Source organism: Oncorhynchus masou, chromosome 11 (genome assembly GCF_036934945.1).
Source record: "Oncorhynchus masou masou isolate Uvic2021 chromosome 11, UVic_Omas_1.1, whole genome shotgun sequence".
Classification (NCBI taxonomy): Eukaryota; Metazoa; Chordata; class Actinopteri; order Salmoniformes; family Salmonidae; genus Oncorhynchus; species Oncorhynchus masou.
The window spans coordinates 22,440,013-22,464,803 of NC_088222.1; the positions used below are offsets into that span (position 1 = coordinate 22,440,013).

General features: G+C 42.6%; 1 protein-coding gene across 2 annotated transcripts; it reads right to left on the reverse strand.

Moving 5' to 3' along the window:
- Window positions 1-4,934: 4,934 nt before the first annotated feature.
- On the reverse strand, window positions 4,935-24,425 carry LOC135548321 (proline dehydrogenase 1, mitochondrial-like). 2 transcript variants are annotated; one of them, XM_064977798.1, is made up of 15 exons: window positions 23,944-24,425; window positions 23,303-23,511; window positions 20,965-20,999; window positions 20,787-20,828; window positions 18,345-18,494; window positions 18,127-18,191; window positions 17,877-17,993; window positions 17,193-17,272; window positions 16,992-17,073; window positions 16,641-16,733; window positions 12,310-12,456; window positions 9,514-9,689; window positions 9,169-9,267; window positions 8,676-8,764; window positions 4,935-6,006 (listed from the first exon to the last, which is right to left on the reverse strand). In XM_064977798.1, exons 1-15 carry the CDS (start codon window positions 24,289-24,291, stop codon window positions 5,816-5,818), a joined length of 1,923 nt encoding a protein of 640 aa, XP_064833870.1. In that variant the 5' UTR covers window positions 24,292-24,425; the 3' UTR covers window positions 4,935-5,815. The 2 variants fall into 2 exon arrangements, with proteins under 2 accessions (XP_064833870.1, XP_064833871.1); XM_064977799.1 differs by lacking the exon at window positions 20,787-20,828 and having other exon boundaries at window positions 4,936-6,006; window positions 23,944-24,423.
- Between the last annotated feature and the right edge of the window lie 366 nt (window positions 24,426-24,791).

A 24,791-nucleotide genomic window follows, 5' to 3' on the forward strand; every position in this document is an offset into this window, starting at 1 on the left:
CTGACCCACTGGTAATGTGATGAAAGAAATAAAAGCTGAAATAAATCGTTCTCTCTAATATTATTCTGACATTTCACATTCTTAAAATAAAGTGGTGATCCTAACTGACCTAAAACAGGGCATTTTTTACTAGGATAAAATTTCAGGAATTGTGAAAAACTGAGTTTAAATGTATTTGGCTAAGGTGTATGTAAGTTTCCGACTTTAACTGTATGACAGTTGAGGCAACAACAGTCCTGAATTTACAACTCAACAAAGCACTTATTATTTGTGAATACAGGTGGTCCATTTCTCATCAATACCCTAAAAGATTAGACGTTCTCCTTTCTAAAAAGGGCTTCTGCTGGGTGATTTTAAAAGTAATTGTCAAATGATCAATAGTATAATTATCTTTGCAAAAACGATTTTATATCATTTGTAATATGTAGAATCTATGAGAACAAAAAGGTTCAGAACTTTTGTGAAACATCACAGCACAGTTGAAAAATATATGGCAAATAGAAATCCAAACTTGATGGTGTTCAGAGATAGACGGGAGGGGTTGAGTGGAGCTGAAGGATGGGACTAAAAACAAACAAAAGATAACTATTGTGTCCGTAAAATGTATAGTGTATGTTGCCCATTGGTTTACTCCAATTAGGCTAGGGGTGGTAAGGTTAGGGGAAAATAAGAAAGGAAAATATATTTAAAAAATATATATATTTTATATACAGTAACAGTCAACAGTTTGGATACACCTACTCACTCACAGGTTTTTTTTATTTATTTTTTTACTATTTTCTAAATTACAGAATAATAGTGAAGACTTCAAAACCACAAAATGACACATATGGAATCATGTAGAAACCAAAATAAGTTTCAAACAAATCAAAATATATTTATATTTCAGATTCTTCAAAGTAGCCATCCTTTGCATTGACAGCTTTGCACATTGTTGGAATTCTCTCAAACAGCTTCATGAGGTAGTCGCCTGGAATGCATTTAAATTAACAGGTGTACCTTCTTAAAAGTTAATTTGTTGAATTTCTTTCCTTCTTAATGCATTTGAGCCAATCAGTTGTGTTGTGACAAGGTAGGGCTGGTATACAGAAGATAGCCCTATTTGGTAAAAAACCAAGTCTTTGCTCAAATTAGCAAATAAAAATGATAGTTCATCATTACTTTAAGACATGAAGGCCAGTCAATACAGAGAATTTCAAGAACTTTGAATGTTTCTTCAAGTGCAGTCGAAAAACTATCAAGTGCTATGAGGAAACTGGCTCTCATGAGGAGAGGAAAGGAAAACCCAGACTTACCTCTGGTCTGATGAGACCAAATTTGAGAATTTTGGTTCCAACCGCTGTCTTTGTGAGATGCAGAGTAGATGAACGTTTGATCTCTGCATGTGTGGTTCCCACTGTGAAGCATGGAGGAGGTGTGATGGTGCTTTGCTGGTGACACTGTCAGTGATGTATTTAGAATTCAAGGCAGACTTAACCAGCATGGCTACCACAGCATTCTGCAGCGATACACCACCCCATCTGGTTTGCACTTAGTGGGATTTTCATTTGTTTTTCAACAGGACAATGACCCAACACACCTCCAGGCTGTGTAAGGGCTATTTGACCAAGGAGAGTGATGGAGTGCTGCATCAGATGACCTGGTCTCCACAATCACCCGACCTCAACCCAATTGAGATGGGATCAGTTGGACTGCAGAGTGAAGGAAAAGCAGCCAGCAAGTGTTCAGCAAGTGTTCCAACTGTCCTTCAAGACAGTTGGAAAAGCTTCCCAGGTGAAGCTGGTTGAGAGAATGCCAAGTGTGTGCAAAGCTGTCATCAAAGCAAAGGATGGCTATGTTGAAGAATCTAAAATATAAACTATTTTTTGGTTACATCATGATTCAATGTGTTATTTCATAGTTTTGATGTCTCCACTATTATTCTACAATGTAGAAAATTGTAAAAATTAAGAAAAAACCTTGAATGAGTAGGTGTGTCCAAACTTTTGATTGGTACTGTATATATTTTTAAAAATATATATATGGTGGATTGGAAATGATGCAGACATGTACAATGATGGAAGCCACAACCAGCAATATTAAAGCTGATCCAACCCCTGAAGACAAAAAGGGCTATTTTAATAGAAATAACATTTTGATAAACTTTAACTAATTATCAACAACAAACATTGAGATCAAGATTAAAACATGCACAGTGCTTTTCTCATTGACATGCTTTATATAATATTGAGTTTATTAATATTTTTACAGGGACAGTGCACATTAATCAACGTTTCGGTAAAAGTGCCGGTTTTAGCCAGCCGGCTAATTTTCAACTGCAGTCCCTGGGCAGGTTATTAAAAACAATTACAATATTGACAATCATTAAGCAGTGAGCACACACAGAGCAACATAGGACAAGCAAGACGTAGCATACAGACAGAGCAACATAGAACAAAAAGCAGCAAGACAAAATTCATAAAAGCAACAGTGTTTCCACACCACACACAGACAACATGGAAAGTGGCGATACACAGCTAGGGATTATGTTCACAAATCTGATTGACCTTTAGCCATGTCTTCATACTTTTTGTGAAAGTGTGATAGGTGGTGCAGTTATGTGTGTCTGATGGCAGTGTATTCCAGACATGGGAAGCTCTCACAGAGAAAGCGGATTTACTAAAGGTGCTTTTCCTTAAGGGAACTATACAGTCACCTCTCATGGCAGACCTTGTGGATCTGCTGCCATGTGTTTGGGTTTTCTGTTTAAAAAAATACTCAGTGGAGGGGGAGCCAGGCCATTTAGGATCTTGAATACAAGACATGCATCTGTGTATTGCACAAGATTTTCCCAACTCAGGAGCTCATGCTTTCTGAGGATGTAACAGTGATGATGGCTATTGGGCTTCCTATCAAGCACTTTGAGAGGCTGTTTGTAGACAGACTGAATAGGTTTTAATGTTGGACAGCAAGCTTGGGCCCAACTAGTCAAGCAGTATGTTAAGTGGGGGAGTATCATAGATTTGAAGTACAGTTTTGCTACCTCTGTACTGAAACAATTTTGTATAATTGGAAATTAGCTAGGTCTGAATGACCTTTTTTGTATGCTTTTTAAAAGAGAGGCTGGAATCAAGTATGATGCCAAGGTACTTAAAATCAGATAACACCTGGAGATTCTCCCCTGACACATAGACATCTGGTTCAGTAGCATCTGTTGCCCTCTTTGTGAAGAACATGCAAAGTTTTTTCACATTGAGATGCAAACACGAGTCACTGAGCCACTTTGTAACCTGGACCATTACAGTAGTGAGTTCTTGTGCAGCTTGTTGTTTGCTCTTTGCATGCACATATATCACTGTATCATCTGCATACATTTGAACTTCAGACCCAGTACAGACAGAAGGCAGATCATTAATGTACAGGCTGAACAGGACGGGCCCCAGTATTGACCCTTGGGGCACGCCAACATCATAGCTAAGAGTGGGAGACAGCTCATTGCTCACTCTGACACTGAGTCCTGCTTTCAAGGTATGATATCATCCATCTCAAGGCATCGGGGGAAAAGTTGAACTTGGACAATTTTGTGATGAGAATCTCATGGTTTACAGTATCAAAAGCCTTCCTTAGGTCCAGAAACACAGCTCCAACAACGCCCCCTTTGTCCATCTTGGACTTCACATTTTCCAGAAGAAAGCAGTTGGCAGTTTCTGTGGAGTGTTTCGCTCTGAAGCCAAACTGCATGGAGTGTATTGTGAAGGGGCTGTTTTTGAGGTGGGCAATCAGTTGTTCTGCTACACACCTTTGACACCACAGGTATACTAATGGGCTAATGGGCCTGTAGCTACTCACGTCAGCAGGGTCGCCCGATTGAAAGATGGCCGTTATTATGGCCGACTTCCATACCCTTGGAAACACCCCGAGACCAATAGATGTGTTGGTTACCTTAGTAATGGGGCCAATGAGTGACTCTTTGTAGTTTTTAAGGAAGGTAGAGTCCAGCCCAAACACATCTTTGGCTTTAGTTATTTAGTGAGCTAATCACCTTGTTCACCTTTGATTTGGAAACCTCCCTTATGATGAAGACAGGTTGCGCGTTATTCACTAGCACTGAGCCCAAGAAACCAGTGGAGGGGTTCTGTGTCAGTACCCTGACAGAGTCAATAAAGTAGGAATTGAAGGCTATTGCTATTTCGACTGTTATTCTCCATGATTTCTAGCCTTTTTGCAGTGTTACTATGGTCTATGGTCTTTCCCCGTTACATTTTTTAGATTCCCCCAAATCAATTTAGAATTTCCCTTTGCTTCAGCAATTATGTTTATAAAAAAGTTTGCCTTGGCCTGTCTGATTTCTTTCATCACCTTATTTCTCAACATGGTAAAGCTACACCTGTCATGCTCTAATTTGGATTTTAGGGCATAATATTTTTAGAGCATAATCTCGTTCTTTCATCAATTTCCAGATTTCTCCATGTAGCCAGGTTTGGATTTGATTTTCTTTAGGAAACCATTTATTGTCGTCTGGATTGTGGATAGAAAAACCTGACTATCAGCTTCCACATCTGTTTAGGACAAGAGATCATTCCAGTTAATTAGTTTAATTCACTCTTAGGTATTCTTAGTTGATCTGACTTTCTAACAGTCGAGAGGTTAAACCTGTTCTTAGACAGCTTTCTGGCTATAAGTGTCAGATTATGATCAGATAGCCCAGTGGTTTATTACTGAACACCAAATCAATCTGTGTTTTAGAGCAACACGTCACCCTGGTTTGCCCTTTAACTAGCTGTGTAAGGTCAAAGGTATTACTGATCTGTTTGAGGGTTTTCCACCAAGACTTGTCTTCATAATTCATGTTAAAATGACCTCTTTCCCAAAATCACATTCCCTATGCATGTTATTAAACTGATCAAAAAACACACTTTTGGTGGAAGGTGGCCTATACCTTCCAATAAGGGTAAAATACATTTGAGAAAGTGTAATGTTCAGGCCAATACATTCTAGTTCATTATCATCACATGACCACTCAATTTCTTTAATAAGACAGTAATATCATCATACTGTACAACCTTGTGTACATCAGTTTTATATATTTCTATTTAAATAATTAAAATATTGGTTTTAAAAATCAGCAAAGCTAGAACCCTGTACAAAATGTTTACAAATGACCAATCATCCACAGTTCAGTAAAACATAGATACAAAGGACAACTTTAAACATTGCATGCTAACAAACAAGGGTTCCAAAGCAGTCTGTAAGACAATGATAAAGAACTACATTTTTACAAAACATACCTTTCCTGAACATTGAAAGGAAACAAAAAGACACGGGACACATTAAATAGGAGCCTTAATAAATTCAGAAAAACCCTGTTGACAACTACAGTTATATTGATATGACTCTATAAGCAGTGATAACAAATCACACACTTTCCATGCTAGATTAAGATCTACAGCTCAACTTTAAAAATGGCCAATAAGCCACTGAATAAGCTGCTAAACTACAGTGGATAAGATATATTCTTATATAAAATAAGGACACCTTTGGCAGCAATAGATGAAAAGGCAGAGCCAGTCAGAGGGTCTTTTGGCATTAGGTTAGTATCTTAGTACTAGACAAGCATACCTACAGTACATTCTAAAGCCATGGAGTTGAATCCTAATGACCACTTCAGCCAATGCTTCACTTTAGGCTCCCATTGACATCAGAGCATGACTAAGTGAAAATTCAACTTAAGTGGAAGTTAGTATTCACCCCATTGTGCGCAGGGCAGGTTTGGTTAAGACATTGGAATGTATTACAGGGGCAGAGTGCTGGTGTGCCAGACAGTCAGTCAGCTCAGTTAGTACACAGGCTTGTAGAGGATCTGTCCATTGAGCAGCCTGCGTTTGAGCTCCTTCCACAACAGGCTGCGCTCCCTCTGGGAACCCTTCATGAAGCCCCTGTTCTCCAGGGCACGGCGAGACAGGTAGGGGATGACCTCGTTGACTGGGCCGTAGGGGACGTATTTGTACACTGGGAATCCAGCCTGGCCTGTTCTCAGACACAGAGAGAGTGGGAGATGTTATGTGACTGGAGAAGCAACAACCACTAGCAATGTGTTTCTCACAAGCACAGAAAAACATTGGAACCTAATTACATGCACAGGAATGGAAGGTATTTTTGTCTAAAAGTTAGTCTCTAAACTAATTTGTCTAAATCAATAAAAAGCAAAATTATATAATAACTGTCACGCCCTGGTCGAAATATATTATGTTTATTCTTCATTTATTTGGTCAGGCTAGGGTGTGACATGGGTTATTGTGGTGTGTTTTTGTCTTGGGGTTTTGTGGGATGTCTAGCGTTAGTCTATGGCTGCCTGAGGCGGTTCTCAATCAGAGTCAGGTGATTATCTTTGTCTCTGATTGGGAACCATATTTAGGCAGCCATATTCTTTGTGTGTTTCGTGGGTGATTGTCCTTAGTGTCCTTGTTCCTGTCTCTATGTTAGTTTACACTACTATAGGCTGTTTCGGTTTTCGTTACGTTCTTTTTGTTTTGTAGTATTTGTATTGATTCGTGTTTTACGTTTTTTCATTAAACATGGATCGCAATCTACACGCTGCATTTTGGTCCGACTCTCCTTCACCGCGTGAAAACCGTTACAGAATCACCCACCACAAACGGACCAAGCAGCGTGTTAACAGGCAGGTGCAGCGAATGGAAGAATGGACATGGGAAGACGTTTTGAATGGCAAAGGTTGTTACACTTGGGAGGAGATACTGGCTGGAAGAGATCGCCTCCCATGGGAACAGGTGGAGGCACTTAGGAGAGCAGAGGCAGCCGGAGAGAGGAGCCGGCGATATGAGGGAACACGGTTGGCAAGGAAGCCCGAGAGTCAGCCCCAAAAATTTCTTGGGGGGAGGCTCACAGGGAGTAGGGATACGCCAGGTAGGAGACCTGTGCAAACTCCCTGTGCTTACCGGGGGGCAAGAGAGACCGGGCAGGCACCGTGTTATGCAGTGGTGCGCACGGTGTCCCCAGTGCGAGTGCATAGCCCAGTGCGGTATATTCCAGCTCCTCGTATCGGCCGGGCTAGAATGGGCATCGAGCCAGGTAAGGTTGGGCAGGCTCGGTGCTCAAGAGCTCCAGTGCGCCTGCACGGTCCGGTCTACCCAGTATCACCTCCACACCCCAGCCCTCCGGTGGCAGCTCCCCGCACCAGGCTTCCTGTGCGTGTCCTCGGCCCAGTACCACCAGTGCCAGCACCACGCATCAGACCTACTGTGCGCCTCGCCTGTTCAGCGCAGCCAGAGTCTTCTTCCTCTCCTGCGCTGCTGGAGTCTCCTGCCTGTTCAGCGCAGCCAGAGCTGCCAGCCTGCATGGAGCAGCCAGAGCTGCCAGCCTGCATGGAGCAGCCAGAGCTGCCAGCCTGCATGGAGCAGCCAGAGCTGTCAGTCTGCATGAAGCCGCCAGTCTGCCCAGCGCCGCCAGTCTGCCCGGAGCCGCCAGTCTGCCCGGAGTCGCCAGGATCTGCCGGAACCGCCAGTCAGCCAGACTCTTCCAGATCAGCCAGCCAGCCAGACTCTTCCAGATCCCCCAGACTCTTCCAGATCCGCCAGACTTTTCCAGATCCGCCAGACTCTTCCAGATCCGCCAGACTCTTCCAGATCCGCCAGACTCTTCCAGATCCGCCAGTCAGCCAGACTCTTCCAGATCCGCCAGTCAGCCAGACTCTTCCAGATCCGCCAGTCTCTTCCAGATCCGCCAGACTCTTCCAGATCCGCCAGTCAGCCAGACTCTTCCAGATCCGCCAGTCAGCCAGACTCTTCCAGATCCGCCAGTCAGCCAGACTCTTCCAGATCTGCCAGCCAGCCAGGATCTGCCGGAGCCAACTACCTGCCTGGGCTTCCTCTCAGTCCCGGGCTTCCTCTCAGTCCCGGGCTTCCTCTCAGTGCCGGGCTTCCCCTCAGTGCCGGGCTTCCCCTCAGTGCCGGGCTTCCCCTCAGTGCCGGGCTTCCCCTCAGTGCCGGGCTGACCCTCAGTGCCGAGCTGACCCTCAATGCCGAGCTGACCCTCAGTGCCGAGTCCAGTGGGGTTCTGGGTGAGGACTATATTATGTTTATTCTTCATTTATTCGGTCAGGCCAGGGTGTGACATGGGTTATTGTGGTGTGTTTTTGTCTTGGGGTTTTGTGGGATGTCTAGCGTTAGTCTATGGCTGCCTGAGGCGGTTCTCAATCAGAGTCAGGTGATTATCGTTGTCTCTGATTGGGAACCATATTTAGGCAGCCATATTCTTTGTGTGTTTCGTGGATGATTGTCCTTAGTGTCCTTGTTCCTGTCTCTATGTTAGTTTACACTAGTATAGGCTGTTTCGGTTTTCGTTACGTTCTTTTTGTTTTGTAGTATTTGTATTGATTTGTGTTTTACGTTTTTTCATTAAACATGGATCGCAATCTACACGCTGCATTTTGGTCCGACTCTCCTTCACCGCATGAAAACCGTTACAATAACAAAATGTGTAAGAACTGTGTGAACCCCTATTGATCTACACACTAAAGACAGCAGGTCTTCAGGTGACTGATGACGGAGTGAGACCCTGAGGTTGTTTGTTTCGCAGAAGACTTCTGACCAAAATGCCAATCAATAAAACTTGGAACTCCAATATAACCCATTACTATTATGCAACACCCATCTACAGTTCTGAAGGTGTTACAGTACCTAGTGGGAAGCTGATCTGGTCACACATTCCGAGCAGCTGTCCAAAATAGACCTTGTTCTCAGTGGGTGACAGACCCATCTGGTTCATCCTGCAGAGAGACAACACAGACGGAATGTAAATATAAAATTGAAAAAACATAATCCTGTGCAAAAATAAACATCACCTCACTGATGAATGCATTTACGTTCTAGTCATTTAGCAGATGCTCTTATCAAGAGCGGCTTACAGAAACAATTAGGGTTATGTGCCTTGCTCAAGGGTACAGAGAGATTTTTTAGCTAGTCGACTCGGGGATTCGAACCAGTGACCTTTCGGTTACTGGCCGAACGCTCTTAACCACTTGCTACATGCCCATTGATATAATACATTTGGTTTCTGTGAAGTGGTTTTATTACTGGTTTGGTGCTTTGTGTTGCAAAATGTCTGTAGAAAAAGTCTAGTAACTAGTCTAACCACCTCTTGATTTGAATAAAGCCCAGAGGCTGGTCTTACTTCTCCAGAGTGAATTTGACAGTGTCCTCGTTGTGTGACGCCACCATGACATTAGCCTTCCTGTTGTGGTTGATCTCTTCCAACACAAACTCTAAACATCTTTGGAGAATCAGGGAAAGACAAGGAACTTTGGCTATTCCATTCAGCTGATATGATAACTTCATCACATAATGCATCCAAATTCAACTATGAAAATACCCACTTACTAAAGTCACGCATAACACCAATGGTTATGATCTTAGGTCAGTTTTGCATTTTTCACACGAATGGATTGGGGGTCGGGAAGCTGATCCTAGATCTGTACCTAGGGGAAATGTCACTCCAAAGCACAGAAGGGGGTCTTACTTGTGGTACATCCGGTTGGTGGCCTCATAGTCTGGATTAATGGGGTCTTCGTAGCCGATCTCCTCCGCCCTGCTCCTCTCCTGGTACATGTAGGCCCCGCGGACCAGCTTGGCCCCAAAGTACCAACCTTCACGCCGGGACAGCTCCATATCCACAGACACATTGTCATAGGCTTCCTTTACAGGTAGTAAAGGGTAACACAATTATATAACGTAATGGTTAACACCACAAATCTTGACATTTTTGACACCAGGCTGTCCAGAACACCTCTTATAAAGGGTTGATAAGTAACACAATCGTGTTTAAAAAGTTTCATTTCAGGTTTATGTCAAAAAACAAACATGGCTATGGAAGGTTTATATGTATAATATACTAGGTTGGGCTTTTATGAGTCAAATATGGAAGGCTTACAAAACCTGTTTCACTCTAAGTTTATGACAAGTCTATACACAACAGGGATCCTCCCTACATACATATTATATGAGACTGTACATGTAGTCCCAATAACAAGTCCCAAGCTCGACATACAAATCAAATCACATTTTATTGGCCACATACACATGGTTAGCAACTGTTATTGCGAGTCTAGCGAAATGCTTACGCTTATAGATCCGACAGTACAGCAGTATCTAACAGGTAATATCTAACAATTCCACAACATAACCTAATATCTAACAAATCCTACACACAATCTAGGAAAGGAATGGGATGAGAATATATAAGTATAAAATATATGGATGAGCAGTGACAGAGCAACGAAGATGCAATAGATAGTGACGGATACAGTATACACATATGAGATGACTAATGTGAGATATGTAAATATTCTTAAAGTGGCATTATTAAGTGACTAGTGTTCGATTTATTAAAGTGGCCAATGATATCAAGTCTGTAGGTAGGCAGCCGCCTCTCTGGTTATTGTCTTTTATGATCTTTTTTGCCTTCCTGTGACATCGGGTGTTGTAGGTGTCCTGGAGGGAAGGTAGTTTGCCCCCAGTGATGCATTGTGCAGACCGCACCACCATTTGGAGAGCCCTGCGGTTGTGGGTGGTGCAATTACGTTACCAGGCGGTGATAGTCAGACAGGGTGCTCTCAATTGTGCACCTGTAAAAGTTAGTGAGGGTTTTAGGTGACAAGCCACATTTTTTTCAGCCTCCTGAGGTTGAAGAGGCGGCTATTGCGCCTCCTTTTACCACACTATCTGTGTGCGAGAACCATTTAATTTTGTCGGTGATATGCACACAGAGGAACTTGAAACTTTCCACCTTCTCCCATGCTTTTCCGTTGATGTGGATATGGGGGTGCTCCCTTTGCGGTTTCCCAAAGTCCACGATCATGACTTTTGTTTTGCTGACATTGAGTGAGAGGTTATTTTCCTGACACCACACTCCAAGGGCTCTCACCTCCTCCCTGTAGGCGGGTTTCGTCGTTGTTGGTAATCAAGCCTACCACTGTAGTGTCGTCTGCAAACTTGATCATTGAGTTGGAGGCATGCATGGCCCCATGGTCATGGGTGAACAGGGAGTACAGGAGGGGGCTGAGCACGCACCCCTGTCGGGCCCCAGTGTTGTGGATCAGCGAAGTGGACTACCTTCACCACCTGGGGGCGGCCCGTCAGGAAGTCCAGGACCCAGTTGCACAGAGCGAGGGTCTCAAGCTTAATGATGAGTTTGGAGGGTACTATGTTGCTGAATGCTGAGCTGTATTCAATGAACAGCATTCTTACATAGGTATTCCTCTTGTCTAGACGAGATAGGGTAGTGTGCAGTGTGATGGCGATTGCATCGTCTGTGGACCTATTGGGGCGGTAAGCAAACTGGAGTGGGTCTAGGGAGTCAGGTAGGGTGGCGGTGATATGATCCTTGACTAGTCTCTCAAAGCACTTCATGATGACAGAAATGAGTGCTACGGGGCGATAGTCATTTAGTTCAGTTACCTTAGCTTTCTTGGGAACAGGAACAATGGTGGCCATCTTGAAGCATGTGGGGACAGCAGACTGGGATAGGGATTGATTGAATATGTCCGTAAACACAACAGCCAGCTGGTCTGCGCATGGTCTGAGGACGCGGCTAGGGATGCGTTCTGGGACGGCAGCCCTGCGAGGGTTAACACGTTTAAATGTTTTATTCACGTCAGCCAGGGAGAAGGAGAGCCCACAGTCTTTGTTAGTGGGCCATGTCAGTGGCACTGTATTGTCATCAATGCGCGCAAAGAAGTTGTTTAATTTGTTTGAGATCAAGATGTCGATGTCAAAGATGGGGCTGGTTTGATTGATTGTCTGTCAACCCTGTCACATACGTCTCGTGTTTGAGCCGTTGAATTGCGGCTCCACTTTGTCTCTATACTGACGCTTTGTTTGTTTGATTGCTTTACGGAGGGAATAACTACACTTTGTATTCGGTCATGTTTCCAGTCACCTTCCCATGATTAAATGCGGTCATACGAGCTTTCAGTTTTGCGCGAATGCTGCCATCAATCCACGGTTTCTGGTTAGGGAAGGTTTTAGTAGTCACAGTGGGTACAACATCTCCTATACAGCGTATGCGTCAATGTTATTGTCTGAGGCTACCCTGCAATCGATATGCTGATAGAATTTAGGTAGCCTTGTTCTCAGATTAGCTTTGTTAAAATCCCCAGCTACAATAAATGCAGCCTCAGGATATATGGTTTCCAGTGTACATAGAGTCCAGTGAAGTTCCTTGATGGCTGTCTTGGTATCCGCTTGCGGGAGGATATACACGGCTGTGACGATAACCGAGGAGAGTTTTCTTGAAAGATAATACGGACGGCCTCACCTTAAGATAGCACTGGTAGGTGTTGAAGATGATGGGCTTCTCTCTGTTGAAGATCCTCTGCATCTCCAGGGTCAGTCTGCTGATGGCCGGCTGGAAGTACGTCTGCTCAGCATCCACCATCAGCCTCACCCCGTTCTCCACCGCATGCTGGGATAAAGGGAAGGACAAAAGCTTTTTGTTAACTTCTGTCAGTTAGCATCAACGCCTGGTCAGCTCCAGAAAAGTGAGCAGAAAATGTTGTTGATTATCTGAAACCCTTCAGTGATCTTGCTCCTACCTAGGCTATAGAAATGTATGAGTTGAAGCCTTCTATTTCAGAGCATGTTACATTTGACATTTTAGTATTTTAGCAGACCGTGCTTTCCAGAGCCACTTACAATTACTGCATTCATCTTAAGATAGCTAGGTGAGATAACACATATCACAGTCATAGTCGTAACATGTTGAGGTCTTTGGCCATCTTGTGTTGCCATGTAGTCCAGCCATGCTAATGCAATCTCAAGGGACCAAGGTATTACATGTATCTATAGAGACTCACTTAAGAGCAAACAGACTTTGGATACAACACGTCATAGTAGACTCTTGGGCCTGTTGGAGCAGTGCAACTACAATTCAAACACAACCTGTCCCAAAAATAATGACACACTGCTGAAGTAAATCAGAACATTTGTTATAAGAATAAACAAAAGTATTGCCAAAAGGTTTATTTCCAATAAATTCCTGTATGGCCTGCTCACTGAGGCAGGGATGAGAGTAAGAGAAAATTATTGTAAAATCTGATATATACTACATCCCATGGTTCAATTAGAATATGAATTTGTGAACAACTACAAACACCTAGGTGTCTGGTTAGACTGTAAACATCTAGGTGTCTGGTTAGACTGTAAACATCTAGGTGTGTGGCTAGACTGTAAACATCTAGGTGTGTGGCTAGACTGTAAACATCTAGGTGTGTGGCTAGACTGTAAACACCTAGGTGTGTGGCTAGACTGTAAACACCTAGGTGTCTGGCTAGACTGTAAACACCTAGGTGTCTGGCTAGACTGTAAACACCTAGGTGTCTGGCTAGACTGTAAACACCTAGGTGTGTGGCTAGACTGTAAACACCTAGGTGTCTGGCTAGACTGTAAACACCTAGGTGTCTGGCTAGACTGTAAACACCTAGGTGTCTGGCTAGACTGTAAACACCTAGGTGTCTGGCTAGACTGTAAACACCTAGGTGTCTGGCTAGACTGTAAACACCTAGGTGTCTGGCTAGACTGTAAACACCTAGGTGTCTGGCTAGACTGTAAACACCTAGGTGTCTGGCTAGACTGTAAACACCTAGGTGTCTGGCTAGACTGTAACACCTAGGTGTCTGGCTAGACTGTAACACCTAGGTGTCTGGCTAGACTGTAACACCTAGGTGTGTGGCTCGACTGTAAACACCTAGGTGTGTGGCTCGACTGTAAATACCTAGGTGTCTGGCTAGACTGTAAACACCTAGGTGTCTGGCTAGACTGTAACACCTAGGTGTCTGGCTAGACTGTAACACCTAGGTGTCTGGCTAGACTGTAAACACGTAGGTGTCTGGCTCGACTGTAAACACCTAGGTGTGTGGCTCGACTGTAAATACCTAGGTGTGTGGCTAGACTGTAAACACCTAGGTGTCTGGCTAGACTGTAACCTCTCCTTCCAAAGTCATATTAAACATCTCCAATCCAAAATTAAATCTAGAATCGGCTTCCTATTTCACAACAAAGCCTCCTTCACTCACGCTGCAAACATATCCTCGTAAAATAGACTATTTGGCCGATTCCTCGACTTCGGAGATGTCATTTACAAAATAGCCTCCAACACTACTCAGCACATTGGATGCAGTCTATCACAGTGCCACCCGTTTTGTCACCAAAGCCCCACATACCACCCACCACTGCGACCTGTATGCTCTCGTCGGCTGGCCCTCGCTACATATTCGTCACCAAACCCACTGGCTCAGGTCATCTATAAGTCTTTGTTAGGTAAAGCCTCGCCTTATCTCAGCTCACTGGTCACCATAGCAACACCCACCCATAGCACAAGCTCCAGCAGGTACAGTGCCTTGGGAAAGTATTCGGCCCCCTTGAACTTTGCGACCTTTTGCCACATTAAAGGCTTCAAACATAAAGATATAAAACTGTATTTTTTTCTGAAGAATCAACAACAAGTGGGACACAATCATGAAGTGGAACGACATTTTTGGGATATTTCAAACTTTTTTAACAAATCAAAAACTGAAACATTGGGCGTGAAAAATTATTCAGCCTCCTTAAGTTAATACTTTGTAGCGCCACCTTTTGCTGCGATTACAGCTGTAAGTCGATTGGGGTATGTCTCTATCAGTTTTGCACATCGAGAGACTGAAATTGTTTCCCATTCCTCCTTGCAAAACAGCTCGAGCTCAGTGAGGTTGGATGAAGAGCATTTGTGAACAGCAGTTGTCAGTTCTTTCCACAGATTCTCGTTTGGAATCAGGTCTGGACTTTGACTTGGCCATTCTAACACCTGGATATGTTTATGTTTGAACCATTCCATTGTAGATTTTTCTTTATGTTTTGGATCATTGTCTTGTTGGAAGACAAATCTCCGTCCCAGTCTCAGGTCTTTTGCAGACTCCATCAGGTTTTCTTCCAGAATGGTCCTGTATTTGGCTCCATCCATCTTCCCATCTATTTTAACCATCTTCCCTGTCCCTGCTGAAGAAAAGCAGGCCCAAACCATGATGCTGCCACCACCATGTTTGACAGTGGGGATGGTGTGTTCAGGGTGATGAGCTGTGTTGCTTTTACGCCAAATATAACGTTTTGCATTGTTGCCAAAAAGTACAATTTTGGTTTCATCTGACCAGAGCACCTTCTTCCACATGTTTGGTGTGTCTCCCAGGTGGCTTGTGGCAAACTTTAAACTACACTTTTTATGGATATCTTTAAGAAATGGCTTTCTTCTTGACACTCTTCCATAAAGGCCAGATTTGTGCAATATACGACTGATTGTTTTCCTATGGACAGAGTCTCCCACCTCAGCTGTAGATCTCTGCAGTTCATCCAGAGTGATCATGGGCCTCTTTGCTGCATCTCTGATCAGTCTTCTCCTTGTATGAGCTGAAAGTTTAGATGGACGGCCAGGTCTTGGTAGATTTGCAGTGGTCCATTTCAATGTTATCGCGTGCACAGTGCCCCTTGGGATGTTTAAAGCTTGGGAAATCTTTTTGTATTCAAATCTGGCTTTAAACTTCTTCACAACAGTATCTCGGACCTGCCTGGTGTGTTCCTTGTTCTTCATGATGCTCTCTGCGCTTTTAACGGACCTCTGAGACTATCACAGTGCAGGTGCATTTATACGGAGACTTGATTACACACAGGTGGATTGTATTTATCATCATTAGTCATTTAGGTCAACATTGGATCATTCAGAGATCCTCACTCAACTTCTGGAGAGAGTTTGCTGCACTGAAAGTAAAGGGGCTGAATAATTTTGCACGCCCAATTTTTCAGTTTTTGATTTGTTAAAAAAGTTTGAAATATCCAATAAATGTCGTTCCACTTCATGATTGTGTCCCACTTGTTGTTGATTCTTCACAAAAAATACAGTTTTATATCTTTATGTTTGAAGCCTGAAATGTGGCAAAAGGTCGCAAAGTTCAAGGGGGCCGAATACTTTTGCAAGGCACTGTATATCTCACTGGTCATCCCCAAAGCCAACACTTCCTCTGGCCGCCTTTCCTTCCAGTTCTCTGCTGCCAATGACTGGAACGAAATGCAAAAATTGCTGAAGTTGGAGACTTATATCTCCCTCACTAACTTTAAGCATCAGCTATCTGAGCAGCTTTCCAATCGCTGCAGCTGTACACAGCCCATCTGTAAATAGCCCATCCAACCACCTACCTCATCACCATAGTTTTTATTTATTTTTGCACACCAGTATTTCTACTTTCACATCATCATCTGCACATCTATCACTCCAGTGTTAATTTGCTAAATTGTAATTACTTCGCTACTATGGCCTATTTATTGCCTTACCTCCTTACTCCATTTGCACACACTGTATATAGATTTTTCTATTGTGTTATTGACTGTACTTTTGTTTATCCCATGTATAACTGTTGTTGTTTTTTGTCACTCTGCTTTGCTTTATCTTGGCCAGGTTGCATTTGTAAATGACAACTTGTTCTCAACTGGCCTACCTGGTTAAATAAAGGTGAAATAAAAATGTTTAATAAAAATGAATGTGAGTTGCTGGGTTAATATACTGTTGTTCAATTTTAAAGCCATGCTAGTTAACAGTGCCTATGTTGCACTCAAAAATCCCCCTACCCTGGCCAGAACATCCACTCTCTGCAGCATCCTCTTCATCTGTTTCTCCTCTTCAACAGTGAACTTCCTCAACAGAGGCTCCAGCTGACCAGTCTAGAAAATCAGAAGACACATTTCATTTAGAGTCAACCCTGACCTAAACTACAAAATGCATGTATGTATGTATGCATATACTGTATGTACACTGCATGGATGGATGGATTTGTGTAGGTACACACTACACTTCATAAGTTTCTGTGTACAAACACATTCAGGTAGATATCCTACAGTACTATGCCTGGATGTTAAATATGACAAGGATATGTAAATGTATGTGGGTGCGAATGCATGTGTAACATGTGGCTAGCTCGCCTCAACATTGGGAATGACGAGCAGGTTCGAGATCGATGTTCTGTCATTAATCAAGCTGTTCCAGTCCAGAAGGTCAATCGTTCTGGGGGACATGATGTAAATGACATATTCAAAGTCAAATTCAGTCCTGTATGCACATACTATCTATTGAATAGTTGATTGTTTGTGTGCTCATGATGCATTCCAGGTTCAGCCTCTTACCCTGATGGGCCCAGTTTCTCTCCAGTAAACCAGTTCTCAATGTCATCTTTATTTCCAACCCCCAGCTGAGTCAAACTCTCCTGTAGCAAACAGACGTATAGAGCCATTATTGCATGAAACTCCCATTTATGCTCAAATGAACAGCAAACCTGGTTGAAAAAAATAAATAAAGCACCACCTAACAGCACAACGCCTCTCCCCAATTTGACCTAGATATTTTGTATGTATTGATATGTAGGCAGTGTGTGCCGTTTAAAAACGTACAATATGTAGTTCTGTCCTTGAGCTGTTTTTGTCTTTTAATATTCTATATTATGTCATGGCTCATGTTTTGTGTGAACCCCAGGAAGAGTAGCTGCTGCTTGCGCAACAGATAAACGGGGATCCTAATATAATACCAAAATATGATTTCATTTTATTAATGAATATTAATAACTATTAATGATGAAACATTATAGATAGATCAAGGAAATTAGTAGGAGGAAAAACAATAATGTTTCATCATTTTGGTATGGTGTTTTCACAGGTGTTTTTGTCTCAAAGGTACCATAAGGCTCTCACAGATATGAAGTATGTTAGATCTAGGGAGTCGTCTTAGTAGCAGAGAGCCGGTTGATTTTAGCTGGGAAACTGCTTGAACTCAGTCACATCTCCACTTTGAGTGTTGCTCTAGGTGACACGCACCTTCAGCTGTTCCAGTTCCAGTTTCTGCTCCAGTGCATCCATGCCAGACTTCCCCTGCTGTGCTGCCAGCAGGTTGAAGAACCTCCTCCATTTCACCAGCACCTCTGAGAACTGGAGCTGGAGAGGGGAGGAAACAGGTCATAACACCAACAAACAATCAAACAAAAAAAGCTGCACTCTCATGATCACTGCCAATGTTAAATCAAGGGCTAAAAGAGAGTCTAACAGGCAAAGAGGGTGTCTAACTCACCAGGAACTGTGGACGGCCCAGGGCAGTCATCTTAATGGCAGAAAATCCATCTACAGAGGCCCCCCCTGAGAGTCAGAGATACAACATAACATTTAGTGCAGCAATAACATGATTGATAAATACATAATAATAATCATACTAAGCATAATATAACATCTGCATAAAAACTATTTTTTGACTCAATTAATTGAACTCACTGCATTTGATTGTGTTCTCACCTGAGGCTTTTATGCAGTTGAGGAAGGTCTCCATCTGGTTGTCACACTTGGCTTCATCAGCATAGAAGTATGTCCTGGCACTGACCACGCCCCCACGACGGTCCCCAAACTGACGGTGGGCCTTGTACTTCTTCTCACGGTGGTCAACGCCTAAAGTCAGAAAACAACATGACACATAATGTTGTCTAATGTAACAAGACTTTCCTCTAGACTTGAGTATACACACACAGAACACTGGGAGGGAAAGACAAGAGAAGACTTTCCAAAGGAATGACCCTCCCCCACCATCACCTAAACAATCTAGATCTAAATTGGCATAGATACCTGGAGATCTGTTTTTCATCAAATGAAAATTTGTGACAGCAGAATACTTCAACGTGTACCAAATATATTAGACAGGCATGTGCCTCTTGGCAAGGCAACACATCTGCAGACCTAATATATATATATTAGGTCTGCAGATATGCACACATTTTGGACACACCTGCTCACTCAAGGGTTTTTCATAATTTTAACTATTTTATACATTGTAGAATAATAGTGAAGACTTCAACTATGAAATAACACATATGGAATCATGTAGTAACCAAACAAGTGTTATAAATATTTTGGAGATTTTTCTATTTGTTTACGTAGCCACCCTTGTCCTTGATGACAGCATTGCACACTCTTGGCATTCCCAAACCATCTCAATTGGGTTGAGGTCAGGTGATTGTGGAGGCCAGGTCATCTGATGCAGCACACACAATGTTATAAGATACTGTATATAAAAATAAGTAAAAGAAAAAAGATCTCTAGATACCTAGTCCCATGCTCAGAAAACATATATGGGAGAGGGTTATGTAAATATCCAGAGCCCCAACACATGACATGAACCAGGGATTCAGCTGCTCTTTAACTTAACATGCATATCTGTAGGCATGGACGATATACCGTTTATACCGCATACCGGGGAATTTAGAAATAGCCCCAGATCATAGCTTTCACCTGGTCAGTCTGTCATGGAAGAGCAGGTTTTCTTAACAGTTTGTTTGCACAGTGTGTGTGTGTGAGATATATATACACATACACACAGTACAAGTCAAAAGTTTGGACACACCTACTCATTCCAGGGTTTTTCTTTATTTGTACTGTTTTCTACATTGTAGAATAATAGGAAAGACATCAAAACTATGAAATAACACAGATGGAATCATGTAGTAAACAAAAAAAGTGTTTTCAAAGTAGCCACCCTTCGCATTCACTCAACCAGCCTCCCAAGGAATGCTTTTCCAACTGTCTTGAAGGAGTTCCCACATATGCTGAGGACTTGTTTGGGCTGCTTTTCCTTCACTCTGCGGTCCAAATCATCCCAAACCATCTCAATTGGTTTGCGTTCGGGTGATTGTGGAGGCCAGGTCCTCTGATGCAGCACTCGATCACTCTCCATAGTCAAATAGCCCTTACACAGCCTGGGGATGTGTTTTGGGTCATTGTCCTGTTGAAAAACAAATGATAGTCCCACTAAGTGCAAACCTGATGGGATGGCGTATCGCTGCAGAATGCTGTGGTATTGTCCAGATTGACTGACCTTCATGTCTTAAAGTAATGATGGACTGTCATTTCTCTTTGCTTATTTGAGCTGTTCTTGCATAATATGGATTTGGTCTTTTACCAAATAGGGCTATATTCTGTATACTACCCCTACCTTGTCACAACACAATTGATTGGCTCAAATGCATTAAGGAAAGAAATTCCATAAATTAACTTTTTAACAAGGCACACCTGTTAATTGAAATGCATTCCAGGTGACTACCCCATGAAGCTGGTTGAGAGAATGCCAAGAGTGTGCAAAGCTGTCATCAAGGTAAAGGGCGGCTACTTTGAAGAACCTCAAATATAAAATATATTTTAAATTAACACTTTTTTGGTGACTACATGATTCCATCTGTGTTATTTCATAGTTTTGATGTCTTTCCTATTATTCTACAATGTAGAAAACAGTACAAATAAAGAAAAACCCTGGAATGAGTAGGTGTTTCCAAACTTTTGACTGGTACACACACTCACACACACCTGTTCGTGGTGATCACATTAAGTAATACTGTAATATCCGGTATGTTACAAAAACAGCAGGAGTATGAAAAACTGGATACCGACCAACCCTACATACTTGCCCTCATTAACCCCTCCAGACTAAATCCAGATCGAACCTGCTCCCTCACCCATGCAATCTCATGTAACAAACAAGGCTCAAAATTAACCCTTAAATTACCGCTGGCATAGACCCAGAAAGTTAGCATTCAGGAACATTTCTGAACCGACAGACATTTTGGCAATGCGCCCCCACTGCTTCCACATGCACGGTTATGTGCCCCGTGTGAAAGGGGTTCCACCCCCCACCTCCACCAACCAGATGGCCTGATACATCAGTAATGAAACATTTATGTAAAGTAACATTACTGTGGTCATGCTCCTGCGTTACAAAGAATTCTGTAGCTGGCACTGCAATAAATTATGAAGTGCATAAATAACCAATCAATTACAACAAATCTTACAATCATAACCATATAAATGAATTGTAAATCAAACTGAAAACTCATTTTGAATTGTTAATCCATTTCAGTCTACAAATACACACCTGGACTTTCTTTCTCAGCTTCAGACACACAGGCACTGAAAAAGAGGACACCGAAATAACATGACAACAATGGAGAGATACTTATATCAAGAGTTCAGGTGTTTAGTACCAAATAAGACATTGGAAATCATTTTGAAGTAAGTAGATGGGGAGGAAAATGGGGTCCCGGTAATGAACTGGATGACGACTCATAATTTCTTAAATCAAGGTCATGCACTATAGATTATATCAATTTGTGGCAGCAGCCCCCCCAGAAGCTGTTAAAATCAGTTCCAGCTCTGCGTTTCACAACCACAGAGTGTGTGCCAGTATGTTGAGTGTACTATATATATATATATATATATATATATATATATATATGGTACGCACGACAGCGGGATTGGGGGGAGGGTGTTAACACTATGTAGAAGTGCAAATGTCCTGCAAGTTGATCTCTTGTGCCGTCGTGGACTTCTGATCACTGAGACTGTTGACTATTTCAAAACCTCAGTGCATCCCACATACAGTAGCCTAGGTTAATCTAGAAAGATCCAGTCCAGAACCGAACCTAATACACAAGCTTGAATAACATGAAGGAAATTGTTGTCTCATTAGCACATTTCTGTATTTTTTAAATTACCTTTATTTTACTAGTTAAGTTGACTGAGAACACATTCTCATTTACAGCAACAACCTGGGAAATAGTTACATGGGAGAGGAGGGGGTATGAATAACCAATTAAAAGCTGGGGATGATTAGCTGGCCATGATGGTTGGAGGGCCAGATTGGGAAGGACACCGTGACTAACACCCCTACGCTCACAACAAGCGCAATGGGATCTTTAGTGACCACAGAGAGCCTGGGCACCTGTTTAAAACAGAACCCTACACCGGGCAATGTTCCCAATCACAGCCCTGGGGCAATGGCATATTTTTTTAGACCAGAGAAAAGAGTGCCTTCTGATGGCCCTACAACACCACCTCAAGCAGCATCTGGTCTCCCATCCAGGGACTGACCATGATCAACCCTGCTTAGCTTCAGAGGCAAGCTAGCAGTGAGATGCAGGGTGGTATGCTGCTGGCATCTTTCCGTGCTGTTGGTTGTTTCAGTGATTGCCATGGCTTAATGTTATCAAGGGGTAAATATTTGCACAGGCTAACTGCAATATTTGCATGAAAGTTTTAACATCAATTAGTTGAGTCTGGAAGTTTGAAAGTAATAGACTTCAGAAACTAATTTAAAGCATGTACTTTGCCAACCTTGATGAAAAAATAAAAGGTTGATTACAACTCTGGTCCACTCTCACAATGATTAATTCACAATGAGTCCTCTTCCTCTCTGGTACATCCAATTATCAACAAGAGAGAACAGGATGTTGTGTGTGACTCCACCAATGTAGGCTGGCTTCAAAAGTCCTAATTAGTCTGGTGTGGAGAGGTCCACAGAAATTAGGTAGGGTCAGACTGTTACCAAGCTGGTCTTTAATGGTGTCACTAACCTTTTCACTATCATTCCCATTTACCACCCCACCCTCTTCATTATTCAGCCTATTAGTTCAGCTTGAATGTGTGCATAGTCAGGCTATAAGAAAATCCCTAACCAAACACGGGAAGGCTGTTTCTCAAAACACATGAAAACATAACACGCCCTGGGCCTCTTTTGAAAGGGTGCATCAAGTAACAACAGGGCTGGCTTGTCTCAATCCACCACATGTGACTGCATTCTCAAAGGGACTGGAATAAACATGCTTCTTCAGCTAACAAATCAGGAGAGAGCCTCGAGGGGTATGTCTAAACTAACCAATGGTGGCCGGGTATTGCTGGGAAATGTCAGATCCTGAAAGTGATGCATTGTTTACTATCCATTTGAGACCATGAAAAATGGGATGGGCATGTTTTATGCTGAGAAGTTGTAAACACAGGTTTATATGAATATGAAACATGAGTAGGCCTGTGTATTTTAGAGGGAGAGGGGGTGTTTGATAGGGGCGATAGATTGTAGGCTCTCACTGCTATGTCTGAGAAAAGTGCAACATATGGAACTGACCATATGGCTTGTTCCCCAATAGTATTGGATCACCTAGTATCATTTTGACTGTAGCCTTTTGCCATAGGTCAATTGCAGAAAATGTTTACATAGTGACTACGGAGGTAAAAGTATAGGCATCTCACGCTATATCACATTGCTACAAATAATCAATGATTCATAATAAGTTATGAATCTAGAAAATGTGAAAGCTTGTTTTTGTAGTGTGGATACTACAAGAGTCCTATATCCTAGATTAGTGTTACTTCAGCTGGGGTTGTGACAAATGAGATACAGACTACTACAGCAGACTAGGGTGGCAGAGACTACTTACTCCATCTCCTTCTTCTCTGCCTCCTCCTGGGTCAGGTCTTCCTCCACACTGTAATCCAGGACTGACCCCACGCCGAAGGCCTGGTTCTTATGGATCAGAGGCTTGATTGAGTTGTGGTCTTCCCCGGCCACAAACTGTCCATAGAACGTCATCTTCATCAGCCTCTCAAACAACCGCTGGCCAAATACCTTCTTGCTAAGGTCCATCAACTATGGACAGAGCAAATAATCAACTGAGTTAGACCCACAACTCGCCAGTAAGAGTAGTGTTCCTTTTCATTTGACCCCCCCCCCCCCAGGGGCTGATCTGTGAAAACCACCACCTTCGACTTTCATTTCAGTCACAAGATTCAATACAAATGGTATGATAAGAGAGTTTTCTTTAACACCTGCCTCAGTCACAGCTGTGCAGACAGTCAGCCAGGCTAATGATAATAGGCCTAAACTACTTGTGCACCTGGAAATGTTAGGCTGTGAAATTAATGTAAGCTGTTCTTCTGCAAGCATGTTGAATAATGGCCCTTTTGACCGTCAGAAATGCCCATTAAGTTATCTGATATATCAGTTAGCCTACTAACCACACCTGTAAAAACTAATCAAAGGAATGTAGCAAAAACAATCTAATCAAAATAATGTCCCTACCTCCTTGTTCTTGTCAACGAGGAAGTCGAATGTGCAAAGCTTGAAGACCAACAGACTTCTAAGCAGCTCAATGTTATCTTTACTTTTGTAAGCTTCATGAGTATTGTCAAAGTCGATTTCGATCTTCTGTGTTTGAGCTTCGGTGGTATTTTTTGACTGGATGAGGAGGTCCGCTTGAACAGCTTTCACCACAGTGCACTCATCAACTTGCTTCTCTTTCCCTCCTTCAACCTCATCACGTTGCGTGGATGCGACCGTGGAGCGAAATCTCCCGTGAGACAAGCATATTCTCTTGATGTTGTCGGAAGTTGACTTGACTAGAGCTGGTACTGCTTTATTGTACGACATTTCAAAAATAAATGTTATTTACTTTTAGTATTTAAATTCGTTAAAACTCGTTTTATTGCGTTTAAGGACGCGTGGATCACCCACTTTTCATTCTTGGCTGCACTGAAAGCCAGAATTAGTTGTTGCACAGCGTTTATAACCCAAGGTACGTGTTTTAGTAGACACGCCTACTCTGACGCATCTGGCAGGAACTCCGCGTAGTGAGGACTCCCCCTTCAGTAAAACCAGTTTCCCCTTGCCCCCTCCCCAGTCCCCACCGTTGTTGTGTAAACAATTGTTGGCAAAGTGTGCTAGTGTGTTTGACTTAAAGGTATCTCCTGCCTGAAAGAAAGTACAGCAATCAATGGGTTTATTTATCCTACAATTCAATACTGTCTGGGAGCCAGATTTATGCAACCATTTATGCACAAAGGTTTGTGTTTGAGATAACACTTCACCCAAGTCAATACATATGCCTACAAGGCCCAAAGAAATGTTAAACTAGTTGTCATCCATCCGAC

Excerpts from the sequence above, each read along its gene's own strand:
- LOC135548321 (XM_064977798.1), bottom strand. The coding sequence starts at position 24,291 with ATGTCGTACAATAAAGCAGTACCAGCTCTAGTCAAGTCAACTTCCGAC. Across the intron at positions 9,268-9,513 it reads ACCAACCGGATGTACCACAA|ATGTTTAGAGTTTGTGTTGG; the intron begins GTAAGACCCCCT and ends GATTCTCCAAAG. Across the intron at positions 8,765-9,168 it reads GTCAAATTCACTCTGGAGAA|GATGAACCAGATGGGTCTGT; the intron begins GTAAGACCAGCC and ends GTCTCTCTGCAG.